General features: G+C 32.9%; 1 protein-coding gene across 2 annotated transcripts in view; it reads left to right on the forward strand.

The window, feature by feature from the left end:
* The first annotated feature begins 865 nt into the window (after positions 1-865).
* Positions 866-14,942, forward strand: part of LOC114325436 (voltage-dependent calcium channel subunit alpha-2/delta-3) — a 144,742-nt gene continuing 130,665 nt past the window's right edge. For both annotated transcript variants that reach the window (XM_028273509.2, XM_050663520.1), the window contains exons 1-2: positions 866-1,279; positions 7,376-7,457. In XM_028273509.2, coding sequence (XP_028129310.1) covers positions 1,149-1,279; positions 7,376-7,457 — 213 coding nt within the window. In that variant the 5' untranslated portion in view covers positions 866-1,148. The remainder of the gene's footprint in view (positions 1,280-7,375; positions 7,458-14,942) is intronic.

Below are 14,942 nucleotides of genomic sequence, written 5' to 3' on the forward strand. Positions count from 1 at the left end.
CTTATAAAATAAAATTTAAATTATGGTTTTGTTTGGAATAATTACTTGAGAATAATAATTATGATTGGGATCCAAAATAATACCTAATCTAATACTAATCACCGTAAAACCCTAATAACCGTTTTTTACTTTAAAAAGAAAAAACCGGTTATAACCGGGACAAAAAAACAACCGGTAAAACCGGTTATTGCGATGTAGAAAAAACCAGTTTTGGGTTTAAACCGGTAGGTTTTTCCCATCCCTATGTTATATTCCATGTTCCTATTCCGTCTTCTCTTATTACATTTCATGCATTTTTATTAGTGATATGAGAAGACAAAGAAGATGAAGGGACGTACTCTATTTTCCCAAAAAAGTAAAAATAAAAAGACTTAAAGCTTGATTACGTTATTGTAATTCCTGCTGTGATGTTCACGATAAAAATATATGATGATGGAATCCGTGTATTACCAAATACAAACAGACAACCGCCCTCTATTGAGCAAGTTTGAAAATTAGACTTATTCAGGAATATCTAATATCAGCAGGAAAAATTCCTGCTGAACTATTTCTGTATTTCCATCTAAATATTGTAAAAATCTCGATTAAAAGATAAAAATAAAGCAGTTACTATTTACATACCTATGTAGTCTGTTTATTAGTTTTTTGTTTGAATCATTAAGCAAATAATCCCTGATTTTTATAAATGGGATAAATAATAAGGGGATGTTTGTAATTGTTGATTAAAAAACTTAAAAAATAAAATTATTATTAAACAATAAAAAGGGTTATGAATTAAAACAACCCTCTGTAGATGATTCTATTTTTCAATATCGATTGAAAGGGTGGCGGCGGTTGCGCGTTGCGCAGAAATTGCATACGAATCCAAAGTAGAATCGGCGGATTCAAGACTCGGGGTGTGTACTACAGCCAAAAATTGTAACTCGACCGGGTCTACTAAACTCAAAATCGTCGCCACTTACTATAATAGAAGTCAACAGTGTTCTGACAAATAAACTAACATGTGAACTCAGTGAACAAAATTTCAGCATCGACCAACCTATCAGACACAGTGACCATTATCCGAAGAAATGGGTATCAGAAAATGCAGAATAATTGGTTAGTCAACAGATTGACCTAGTAGTAGTGTAGATAGAAGTGGAGTGAACATGTTTCGTGAAACCAATAATGTATTGCCGAACTCGTATCCATACAAGAAAACTCTGCTTCTGCTGCTTTTATTTCTCACACAAATAATGCGAGTTTTTCCCGAACAAGATGAGGACATACCACATAACGAGTAAGTAAACACTTCTTCCTCAAAAACAAACATATTATGCATCAAATAATATAAGTTTTATTAGAATTCAACATTTGTCTTAGATTTTACGCACATCTACAACCATTTTACTACGAATGATTTTCCTACACACGGATGTTTTGTACTTCCTACAACTCATAAAAAAATTTCAAATTGAAACAAACAATGCTATTAGACTGTTAAACTGAAAGTAAAGCATTTTTCATACGTTTTCCTTAGTAAATTAGTCTTAAGACGCTAATATCTGATATATTCATCCTTATATGGCACTTTATCGACCACTTTAGTGTCAAAACTTAGTTTAGTTACCTACCCTACAGAGTATATTCTTATTTTTCTAGTTTCCTGTTACCTAAGGGCCTCACAAGAAATTTTACTTTAAGTTAATTGTCAAAAATAGTAAACGAAGGGAAAAAGAAACATCATATAAATGATTTAAAAGATATATTCTTAAGAAAGCTAATATTTAGAAAATAATACCGTAGAAAACATTTTAATGAGCAATTTTGGCTTGTACGTGAATTAAGCTTATTTTTATAAAACGCTCTTAATTTTTTCTCATTTTCAAAATTAATTAAAATCCATCTTTTCATTTATGACAACTGTGGTAACGTTATCTTCTCAAGTGAACTAATTTAACAGATATTAAACTTATTTCTGCAAAGTCTAACACAGTCTGTTTAAAGCTTTTATTTTGCATCTTTATTTTGCAAATCACTGCACGTGGTAGCAGTTATTGTAAATAGTGTGCATAACGAACTAATGTACTAGTATTTATTTTATAAAAAATGGATCAGGAATCATGGTGTCTGCCAAAATAGGTTAGCATAACATGTATTAATCGCATCAATTTAATTGGCTTCTTATTATAATGTGGCTAAAGATCCATAAACTAGACAAGGAAGTACCGAAACTGTACTCTCATAAATTTGTGATATTCTGATCTGAATAAGATTCAAAAATAAAAGGGTTACACTTTTCGTATTTCGTATTGAGAGAGAGGGTTACAAACTCAAATTATAGACGGTGGAAACCACTTATGGAATAATTTTTTTTTGTCATAGTCCATAATCTTATTTTTAATGGAACACCTTGTATATTTTTATATTTTTATAAGCTCCTTACAACCTGATCTCAACGAACTATATCATATATAGGATCTACTATGAATATTACACGGTGACATTTTGAAATTATACAGTGCGAAAACCAATTATAAAATAAAATTGTTTATGTTCTTATTTTAGAAAATTATAAAAAACGCTTGTACAAGTCAACTTTTAAATTTAAATGTGCTGGTTTTAAACATAAATTTAAATGTATAGGGTGATTCACGCAAGTCTAGCTATTCCATCATCTTTATTTATAATGGAACACCCTGTATATTTTTATGTTTTTAAAAGCTCATTAACAACCTGATCTTAATAAACTGTATTATGTAGGATCTGTTAGGAATAATCCAAGGTAAAATTTGGAAAGTATGTAATATGTAATTTTCTTCAAGAAATTAAATGCAAAACCCAGTATATTAATACTTAGTTTAGAAAATTGATGTCTGTATTTGGCTAATAAGTGTGATAAATTATTAACTTCAAAATTGAATGAATTTAATGTCTTCGACACAAATTATACAGAATTTCAAAATTTCACCTTGTATTATTCATAATAATATACCTATATAATATACTTTTTTGAGATGAGCTTGTTATGCAGTTTCTAGATACTTAAAAATATACAGGGTGTTTAATTAAAAATAAAGATGATGGACTATGCTAGACTTGTGTAAATCACCTTTATATTTACGTTTAAAAAACGCAGATTTGAATTTAAAAGTATAACGTGTTCCAGAGTTTTTGTAATTTTCTAAAATAAGGACACAAACAATTTTATTCCGTAAGTGGTTTCCACCCTTAAAAATTTCAAAGTTTTACCCTTATTATTTATAATCGACCCTATATAATATTAAGATCGAGATGTTAAGCAGCTTTCCATTCATTCATTCATTCATTCATTCATTCATTAAGCATTACAATCCCTAGGGATTATGTCATGTCAAACGTCATGACGTTTAAAATCCTATTTTTGGGTAAGGTGGATTACTCCTCTGTCATTTATAGCTTGTTGTGTGTCTTTGCTGTTCTCGTGACTCTTTTCCATTTGGTCCTGTCCTTGCACTGGACTTTCCAGTCTTTCACATTCATTGCTCTTATGTTTCCTTCTACATCATCCAGCCATCTTCTTTTGGGTGTTCCTCTACACCTGGGCCATAGTGGTGTCCAGTTAGTTATCCTTCTCAAAATATCTGAGTGTGGGCGTCTCTGTATAATATTATGTTCTATCCATTCTAAGCGAAGCGATTTTATGTATCTGACTAAGCAGCTTTTAAAAATATAAAAATATACAGTGTGTTCCATTAAAAATAAAGCTTATGGACTCTGCTAGGCTTGCATCAATCAAGCTGTACATTTAAATTTATGTTTAAGAAGCGCAAATTTACAGGTAAAAATCGACCGGTCTCAGAGTTTTTTTTATGATTTTTTAAAACAAGCACAGAATAATTTTATTCCACAAGTGGTTTCCATTCTATATATTATGGGTTGCTTATTATTTTAAGCGATAACAGTGGTTAGAGATGCACAAACTAGAGAAGCAAATACTGAAACTACACTTTCATATAATAATGATATTCTGATCAGAATAAGGGACAGAGATAAAAGGCTTACACTGTATTTAGTAGCCAGAGAAAGTATGTAATAAACTCAAATTATGTCTGTACTGAAATCACAATAAGGATGCACTAAAAATAAACAAGACACGGTAATTGCCACGAGGAGCACTCCCGAATCATGATTTACAATGTATAAACTTTGTAAATCATGATTTGGGATTTACAATGTATATGTATACATTGTAAATTATGATTTCGTAGTGCTGCTCGTAACATTTAACGTGTCTTGGTTTGTTTATTTCTAGTGCATCTTTATTGTGATTTAAGTATATAATATCTTCTCCTTTTTCTATAGATGTGACTGCCTGTTTTTCAATGTGCTTCCAGTAAATCGTTTTCTGCTTCCATCGTTTTTTGTGGTCTTCCCATTGATTTTATTAGTACTTGTCATTAGTACTCTAGTTTTATTTCTGCCCCATAGTGTCTTACCATCGATTTTTCTAGCGATTTTCATCTCTGTTGTTTCTAGGTCTTTTTTTCCTCTCTGTGTCAGGCCGTGCTTCTCCGGTGTATGCCATTATTGGTCTGATGGCTGTTTTGTCAATTCTGCTTGTCTGGGGTAATTACGGGGTGGATCGAGTAGATCTGGGGTTATCAGAGCCGTTCCCGAACCCAGATAACAAGTGGTAGGTGATTGGCAAGGTTAGCATCCTACCCATCTTAAAAATGAATACTGCTCAAAGAAACAATGTTTATGTACCTTTATCCTCAAATTTCCATTTTAGTGTTGCAGTTAAAATGCATAATAGTCGTAACTTAGTAATATAAGGATCAAGTACACTTAATGAATGATAGCTTGACAGTAAGTTATCACTCTCTCTTAACATCAAATACAGTTTAGATAGATTCGTGTGAATTTTCAGGTGTCAATGCCAAATTTCAGTTTGAAAAGGAATTTATATCTGCATATAAATAAAAATTTCTACACTAATATCTACATTTTCACATAACTAATGTTTCTTAATTCGCAACAATATAATCTGTTTGTTGTTACCAAGACATATATTTTGCTATTTTTCATCTTTCATCATTCCTTCCATTTTCACCAAATTCTTTGGCACAAGGTAGTTCAAAAAATTGTATAATATTTAATATATATCTATTGTAGTATATCAATAAATAATCAAAGGTTATATAGAACAATGATGAATATTTTTTCAGGTCGTACAAAAATATCAATTTGTTTATAGTTAACAAAGGTTATTTACAACTTATGTGTTTTGAATTTTTGCTTGGAAATGTTTTATTAAGTCAAATTTACATAATATGTTGTGTTGGTCAAGAAATATTTATAGCCAGAGCCTTGAACTGATATTAAATATCGTGTATCTTATTGTACGTTTTTAATTACACAGCCAATAACTAGAATGTTGAATAAATACTAAGTACCTAATTTGAAGAAGTAGTCACAAAGTATGAGTGGAAAAATTTAAATTTAACAACAAATCTGGCCCACTACTCTATTAGGCCAGGACATTTAGAAATAAAAACACTGGAATAAATCGATTTTTAAATACATCACCTAGAGACTTGCAACTATTTGCATTGTGTTCAGGATGATGTCAGGAAGAAAGTCTACCATAGAAAAATGGGTGAAAATGCATTTTAAAGTGCATACAATGCATCCAAAAGTGCATAAACATATCAAAATAAGCATAAGGGCCAGCTTTTGTTACACGGGGATTTTTGGGGTGCTGAACACGACTACGATATCAGAACCGACCTCTGGAGCGCCTGGTGCAAAGGATCACTGCTAAGGCACGTTATCTGGAGGTTAGAGGGTTATCGGCACTAAATTGATGCAAACAGATTATTGGAGCTTTGTGGAATCGCTGAACACGAATACGCCATCAAAATCGACTACTGGAGCAACTGCTGCCCAGTGTCACTGCTCATGGGTGCCCATACCCATGAGCAGGGGGCCGTGGCCCCCCTAGCTTCTCAGGTGCTTTTAACTATATATGATTATCCAAAGTATACAAAATATAATGTGCAACATTTTCACTTCTGGCCCCCCCCTGAAAATTTTTATATGGACGTCGGTGTCACTGCTAAGGCACGTCATCTTCTGGAGTTTCGGGGGTTTCGGCCTTGAAGGCGGTTTTTGGATTCATTGAATATGAATACGCCATCAGAAGCGACCCCCGGACCAGCTAGTGCCAAAGGCATATATTATCTTCTGGAGTTTGGAGGGTGTGTGGGCACCAGATGCACCTGAGGTCGGTTCTTGTATTCTTGTTAAGCAACCCCAAAAACCCCGAATAATCTGCTGGCATCAATTTAGTCCCGAAAACCCTCGAAACTTTAGGTGACGTGCCTCAGCAGTGAATCTGGGCACCAGGTGCTCCGGTGGTGGGTTCTGATGGCGTATTCGCCTTCAGCAACCTAAAAAACCCCCCGAGTAAAAAAATTTGGCCCTTAATTCACATTTTTGACATGTTTATGCACTTTTGGATGCATTTATGCACTTTCAAATGCAACTATGCATTTCCACCCATTTGTCTATAGTAGATTATTTTCCTGACATCATCCTGAACACAACGCGAAAAGTTGCAAGTCTCTAGCTGTATTTAAAAATCGATTGATTTTGTGCTAAATGCCCCGGTCTATATTCAGTATGTATTTATATTTAAAAATGGACAAGTCTCAGCGTTTCATAAATTTTTTTAAAACAAGTTCAGAAATAATTTTATTCCATAAGTGCCTTCCACCGTATACGTATATATAACGACCATCTTAATTTCTGCAAAATATTGTGCTTTTATTTTGTGACACTCGTGTCTTTTTTACTCTTTGATGAAAATTTATAACTTCTATTTGAACATACGATATATAACTTCATAGTTGTGTTTGATATATGTTTATATCTATTTTTAAAAACGTCGCTTTGCTTTAGTTATCAGATTCGTTTTCGTCAATTTTTTCACACAATATAACTATTGCTATGATTCCCTTCTATTTTTTGCTATATTTGTTTTGTTAACATATTTCTTACTAAAGTTATCCGTATTATAAATTAGTGGTTCTGATGATATAATCTTTAGGTACTTTTATTTTTCATTGTCAGTTAGATTTTTTATACGAATATATTTTTCCTATTTACTGTCAATTTTTTGTGAAGAATAGGTGTAGGTAGAAAGACTGAGCTACTGAAGTGACTGACTACCTACAATCTAGCAAAAAAATGACAAATTCATCTGCATTACCGACAAATGTAAATAAATAATTAAAATTAGGTTATATTGCCATGGCAACTAAATAACCATACATGACCTATAATTATTATTTGTGTAAAACCATACGTGTTGGTAGAGAATAATTATTATTGTAAATATATATATTTTCAGGGTGAAAAATTGGGCGCTCAAATTTGGAGTTGATCTATGGGAATATGGTAAATTGACGACTCGAATGAAGGAACTGCAAAAAGTAAGTTTTACATAGTTTATAGCTCTTCACGGTTTTGTGATTAGTGATTAGCTATCTTTTATATACCTTTTAGAACCTTCAAATATCTGTATAAGATTTTTTCCACCTACCTCTACCGAAAGTATACTTTTCCTGACCTGATTGTAGGGAGCAAAGTCGTACTTTTCCTAAAAGCCATTTTAAGCCAAAAAGCTAAAAAGTTAGCCATTTTTCAAACTCTTATCAAATTTAATAAACCGGGATAAACAAATTGAATCACTTGTAAACTACTTGGTCGATTTATTTGAAGTTTGGAACACTTTAATAATTCATTAACTGCCATAATTTTGAGTAGATCTGCTATACTACATTTTATTAGGCAAATAATAGTAGGCACAGTTATAATTTATAAATTAATGCAAAAATACGTCTTCTTGCAGTAGGTTTAGGTCTGAGAGCATGGTAGGCTGATTATATAGGGTAGAAGGCACTTATGGAGTAAAATTATTTCTGTCCTTGTTTTAATTTTTTTTTTAGAAAACACTGAGATCCGTCGATTTTTAAATAAGAATGTGCACTTTTTAAACATAAATTTAAATGTACAGGTTTATTCATGCAAGTCTAGCAGAGTCCATAAGCTTAATTTTTAATCTTCTTCTTTACGTGCCATCTCCGCGACGGAGATTGGCAATCATCATAGCCATTCTGATATTAGATGCTGCTGCTCTAAATAGTTCGGTTGATGTGCATCCGTACCATTCCCTCAAGTTACGTAACCATGAGATTCTTCTTCTTCCTGCACTTCTCTTGCCCTGGATTTTCCCCTGTATAATTAATTGAAGTATGTTGTATCTCTCATTACTCATAACATGCCCCAGGTACTGCCCCATAATTTTTAATGGAACGCCCTATATATTTTTATATTTTTAAAAGCTCCTTAACAACCTGATTTCAACGAACCATATCATGTATGGTGTATTATGAATAATACAGGGTGTAATTTTGAGATTATAGTGTATGGAAACCACTTTAACCACTTATGGAATAAAATTGTTTGTGTCCTTATTTTAGGAAATTATAAAAAATACTAGGATACGTCAACTATTAATTTCAAATATACACTGTTTAAACATTAATTTAAATATACAGGGTGATTGCGCAAGTCTAGCATAGCCCTTGATCTTTAATTTCAATGAAACACCCTGTATTTTTTATGTTTTTAGAATCTGCTTAAGAACCTCATACCAAAAAAGTGTATCATGTAGAGTCTATTGTGAATAATACAATGTGCAATTTTAAAATTATGTATAATTTTCGTGAAGATATTAAATACCTAAAATTTTGGAATAAATAATTTATCATAATAATGGTATCTTTTAAATTAGCTGAATAAAGACATACCATTTTCTAAACTAAGTATTACTGTATAGTGGGCTTTGTATTTAAAGTCTTAGCGAAATCTATAAATAATTTCAAAATTTCACCTTGTATTATTCATAATACCTACATAATATACTTTTTTGACATTATATTGTGAAGTAGCTTCTAAGGACATAAAAATGTACAGTGGGATCCATTAAAACTAAAAATCATGGACTATGCTGTACTTGCGTGAGTCACCCTGTATATTTAAATTTATGTTTCTAAAGCGCCCATTTAAATTGAAAAATTGACTTGTCCCAGTATTTTTTATAATTTTCTAAAATAAGGAGATAAACAAATTTTATTCCTAAGTGGTTTCCAAAATTTTTTGAAAATTTCACCTTGTATTATTCATAATACACCGTACGTGATATAAGTTGTTAAGCAGCTTTTAAAAATATAAAAAAAAACAGGGTGCTTCATTAAAAATAAGGCTTGTGGACTCTGCTAGACTTACATGAATCACCCTGTACATTTAAATTTATGTTTAAAAGTGCACGTTTTTATTTAAAAATCGACGGCGCGTTTTTAATAATTTTTTGAAACGAGGACAGAAATAATTTTATTCCATAAGTGCCTTCCACACTGTCTATTCCACACGAAAATTATCGCTTATAAAGCAATCCTAATAATTTCACCAGTAAATACTAAAATTCTAATTCCAAAGCAATGTTTGTATTTTCTGACATACCTTCTCGTTTGAGCCGAAAATAGAATAAAGTTTAAATACTTGGAATTGGCTGAAATTCAAGGATAATTTATTTGTGTTTCTTACGCAAACTTACATATTTATATGATATTTAAAATAATTTAGTTTGTAGCATTAGCATGTCTTCTTATTCTTGACTGGCTTTACAACTCGGAGTGAGTCTTCGGCGCATCCACTATAGCCCTTCATCTTCTACGATCTTGCTCTAGAATTTCCCATTGTTTTACTTCAATCCTAGATAAATCGGCTTCAACATCGTCCTTCTATCTTTTTCTGGGATGGCCTACTGACCTTCTACCATTTGGTTTCTCATAAAATACTGTCTTTAACACTCTGTCTTCCTCTGATCTTACCACATGACCTGACCATCTTATCTGGTTAGCTTTTATAAATCTGACGATGTTTTCAGTATGGTACAGTCACCAATTCAGCATTGCGGTGTCTTCTCCACTCTCCTGTCAATTTATCTCTTTGAGGGCCAAATATCATTCTGAGAACCTTCCTTTCAAATATCAGCAGCTTAACTGGTTGAATAATTTACATGTACATGTACATCTTAATTTAGATTGTCGTTTTAGCATCGTAGATCTTAATAATGATAATGCTATATAATGAGGGAGTATAATGCTATATTCCTCGCAACTATCTTTGTTCAAACCTCTTTTTCTATGTAGTTGTCATCTGTGATTACCGCCCCCAGATATTTAAACTCTTTTACTACTTCGAAGTTGTGGTCATCAGTCATTAGACCAGGGAATTTAGCACAAAATAAATAGATTTTTAAATACATCACCTAGAACTTGCAACTCTTTGGATTGTGTTCAGGATGACGTCAGCAAAAAAGTCTACTATCAAAAAATGGATGGAAATGAACAGTTGCATAAAATGCATCCAAAAGTGCATAAACTTGTCAAAATAAGGGTATTAAGGGCCAGATTTTGTTACTCGGTAGTTTTAGGGGTTGCTAAAAACGAATACGTCATCAGAACCGAACCCCGGTGCACCTGGTGCCCAAAAACCCCCCAAACTCCAGAAGATAACTTGCCTTAGCAGTGACCTTGGGCACCAGGTGGTCCGGGGGTCCGGTTCTGATAGCCTATTCGTATTCAACGACTCCAAAAATCGCATAGTAATCTATTTGCATGCATCCAAGACCATAAACCTTCGAAACTTCTAAAGATGACGTGCCCTAGCAGTGACCGTGGACACCAGGTGCTCCAGTGGTGAGTTCTGATGACGTATTCGTGTTCAGTAACCCCTAAAACTCCAAAATCACTCAAAACTCCAGAAGACGATGTGACCCTAGACACTAGGTGATTCGAGTGTCGGTTCTGATGGTATATTCGTTTTCAGCAACCCAAAAAACAGCCCGAGTAATCTTTTTGCATCAATTTGATGCCGAAAACCCTCGAACCTCCAGATGACGTGCCTTAGCAGTAACTCTAGGCACAAGATGGTCCGGGGGTCGGTTCTGATGATGTATTCATGTTCAGCGACCCCAAAAACTCCCGAGCGACCAAATCTGGCCCTTAATATGCTTATTTTGACATAATTGATGGATTCGACCGTTACTTGATGGAAGTTCATTTTATCTCACAATAAAACACTGAAAACTTTTGTTTTCTATACTTCCTCAAAATTTATTATTTACAACTATGTGACTATGCTGTTTCGGCAGAGTGCCTTTCTCAAGTGATATAATTTACAATGTGTTTGCCTTTTTAAGTCTCTAACTGAAGAGGTTGAGGAGTGGGGAGCTGTTTGTCTCGAGTTGGTCATTCAGAATTATATCTGTATTTTTCAGTTTATTAATTTCCGTAGATTCTAAAAAAGATAGCTTAAGGCCTTTATTTTGGATATATGCAAAATTTGAAACTCTTCATTGAAAGAATGATTATGATCTAGAAGGTGAAGTGCGTATGTAGACGTGCCTGTTTTTCTATTGTTGAAAGCCCTTTTGTGTTCTGCTATCCGTTTGTCAAAAGTTCTGCCAGTTTGACCGATGTACGTTTTCGGACAGTCACCACAAGTTAGTTTGTACACACCACTCTGTAGTTGCTTTCTCTTTCGGCTTTTATTGTTCTTAATATATTTGCTTAAGTTGTTGTTAGTCCTCATCCCATCCTACACAACACAAATTAGCAGCCTATCATAGCATGATACATATAGACTGACAGAAATTCCCATGACAAAAAATAAGTTCGAGATAGAACTAAACATCATTAAACAAATAGCACTAAACAACGGCTATAACGAACAAACAGTTAACAAAATTTTAAATCAAAAACTCCATAAGAAAGCCCTGAAATTAGTGTATCCATCACCACAGAAAGAACCCAGTACCTTCTGCTCTCTCACATATACTGGCAAGATAACAACAAAAATAGCCAGATACATAAAAAAGAAAGGAATAATACCAGCTTTCAGAACTAACAACAACTTAAGCAAATATATTAAGAACAATAAAAGCCGAAAGAGAAAGCAACTACAGAGTGGTGTGTACAAACTAACTTGTGGTGACTGTCCGAAAACGTACATCGGTCAAACTGACAGAACTTTTGACAAACGGATAGCAGAACACAAAAGGGCTTTCAACAATAGAAAAAACAGACACTTCTACATACGCACTTCACCTTCTAGATCATAATCATTCTTTCAATGAAGAGTTTCAAATTCTGCATATCCAAAATAAAGGCCTTAATCTATCTTTTTTAGAATCTATGGAAATTAATACACTGAAAAATACAGATATAATTCTGAATGACCAATTCGAGACAAACAGCTCCCCACTCCTCAACCTCTTCAGTTAGAAACTTAAAAAGGCAAACACATTGTAAATTATATCACTTGAGAAAGGCACTCTGCCGAAACAGCTGTAGTCACATAGTTGTAAATAATAAATTTTGTGGAAGTATAGAAAACAAAAGTTATTTTGACATGTTTATGCACTTTTGGATACATTTTATACACTTTAAAATGGTCTTATACATTTCGACCCATTTTTCTATAGTATACTTTTTTCCTGACATCATCCCGAACATAATGCAAAAGGTTGTAAGTCTCTAAACTAAAATCACAATAGAGATGCACTAGAAATAACCAAACCAAGACACGTTAAATGTTACGAGGAGCACTCCCGAATCATGATTTGTGATGTACAATACATTGTAAATCCCAAATTATTACCTACAAAGTTTGTACATTATAAATCATGATTCGGGAGTGCTCTCGTAACACTCAACGTTTCTTGGTTTGTTTATTTCTAGTACATCTTTATTGTGATTTTAGTATAGGTGCTATATTTAAAAATCGATTTATTCCGGTGTTTTTAGTGCTAAATCCACTGGTCTACATGAAGCATCAACATATAAAATCTTTAATACCTGTATAATATTTTTACGTGAAACCAATCATTTTTTTACAGATAGACTGGTCTTAAACACGAAATAGTTTATTCTCATTCTTAGAAAACAGAAATGTGTAAATATCAAGTCAAGTTGACATATTTGTAGTACATATAATTTTATACATAATATTTTAAATATCTGTAATTTTGCGAGAAAGTATTTTTTAAGTCCGAAGGAAACAAACTAATTTTTTTCTCACATATTTCGTGAACAATGTCTTAAAACGAAATATCAGTGAAATATATCAAATGTTGTTATCCAACACGTTAGACTAAGAAGAAAACAATAGAACAATTGTGTAAGAAGGTATCTCTTCAAAATTTTCATGCATAATTATGAGAATGCTGTTAAGTAATAACATAAGAAAAAACTTAGCTACTTACTTTCTTTACGGTAATTCCAAATGAAAAATTCTTGGGAAATAATGCAGTGTATGTTATTTCAAATAGACGTACGTCTATGTCATAACTTACAATAATTAACTTGCTTTTTAGTGCAGTGCTTATAGTTTATGTTCATTAAAACTGCTTTAAAACGCAAAAATAACGAAATATTTGTTAATTTGTTCATTATATTTATCTGCGAAAAAATCGGTAAACAATTATTATTACAAGACGATACAAGAATTCTGAAACAACATAAAAATTCGAAGACGACCGATAATAAACACATAATATTAAAAAAATAAAATAATAATAGTCTCCCTTTTATACCGCTAACGCGGCTTTGGGATTATAGTAGGCTATCTCTAGGACCTACGGTATATAAGGAAGGTAACACGGCCAGATCTACGCTTCAACCACCCATTATTACCCCTGGTTTTCCTCTAGGTGCTCATTTTATGAATATATAGCATCATACTCGTATCACAAACCAGTGGTACCCCGTCAAAATAGCCCCGTCAAAAAAGCTCCGACAAAATAGCCCCGACATAATATTCCGCACACAAAATAGCTCCGACAAAATAGCCTGCAGACAAAATAGTCGCGAAATAATAGCTCGCCGACAAAATAGCCCCGACAAAATAGCCCCGAAAAAAAAGTTCCCTTCAGAATACATCATGAAATAATTCCTTAAAAATATATTTTTTCGGAAATGGTAATTATCCTCTATTCAGATGTTTATCTTAACTACATTAAAAAAAATGGTCTTTTCAGAGAACTCGAGTCCTCTCTTCCCTGCCTCTTGGAAGTTTGAACATTTAAGTTAAGCGAAAATCAATGTTTATTTATGATATAAACATTTTTTTCTGTTTTCGGGCAACAGTAAAATGCATTTTAAATTAAATAAATTAAATATATTCTTCCTTTTTGTCAAATAATTTAAATTAAAAAAAAGTTTTTGGACACCTTGTATAAATAATTATGTAATTGTTTATAAGAGGCTGTTTTAGCCGGGGCTATTTTGGCCGGGGCTGATTTGACCGGGGCTATTTTGTGTGCGATCTATTTTGTCGGGGCTATTTTGTTTGCGGGCTATTTTGTCGAGACTATTTTGTGTTGGGGCTATTTTGACGGGGCTTTTTTGACGGGGCTTTTTTGACCGGGCTATTTTGACGGGTCACGCAAACCAGTAGTCACCAAAATTAGGCTCAACATGAAAATAATAAAACGAAGAACAACAGATGTAAAAATTGATACAAGTAAACTAAGAAACTCACTCATAAAACAACGCCTGACAGATGAAATTAATAACCGATTAATGAATGTTAAAGAACAAATTCTGAAAAATACTGAAACGGAGACAAAATGGTTATTAATAGAGACAGAAATAGATAAAAGTCAAATAGAAATTCTGACACCAACCAGATACAAAAAGAAACAATGAATGAAGGAGGAAATCTTAGATTTAATGGAAGAAAGACGTCAGCCTGAAAACAAAGATAATCAGTACAAAAATGTGGATAAACAAATAAAATCCAAAATTAAGCAGGCAAAAGAACAATGGTTAAAAGAACAATGCGCAGAA

Source organism: Diabrotica virgifera, chromosome 10 (assembly GCF_917563875.1).
Source record: "Diabrotica virgifera virgifera chromosome 10, PGI_DIABVI_V3a".
Lineage (NCBI taxonomy): Eukaryota > Metazoa > Arthropoda > Insecta > Coleoptera > Chrysomelidae > Diabrotica > Diabrotica virgifera.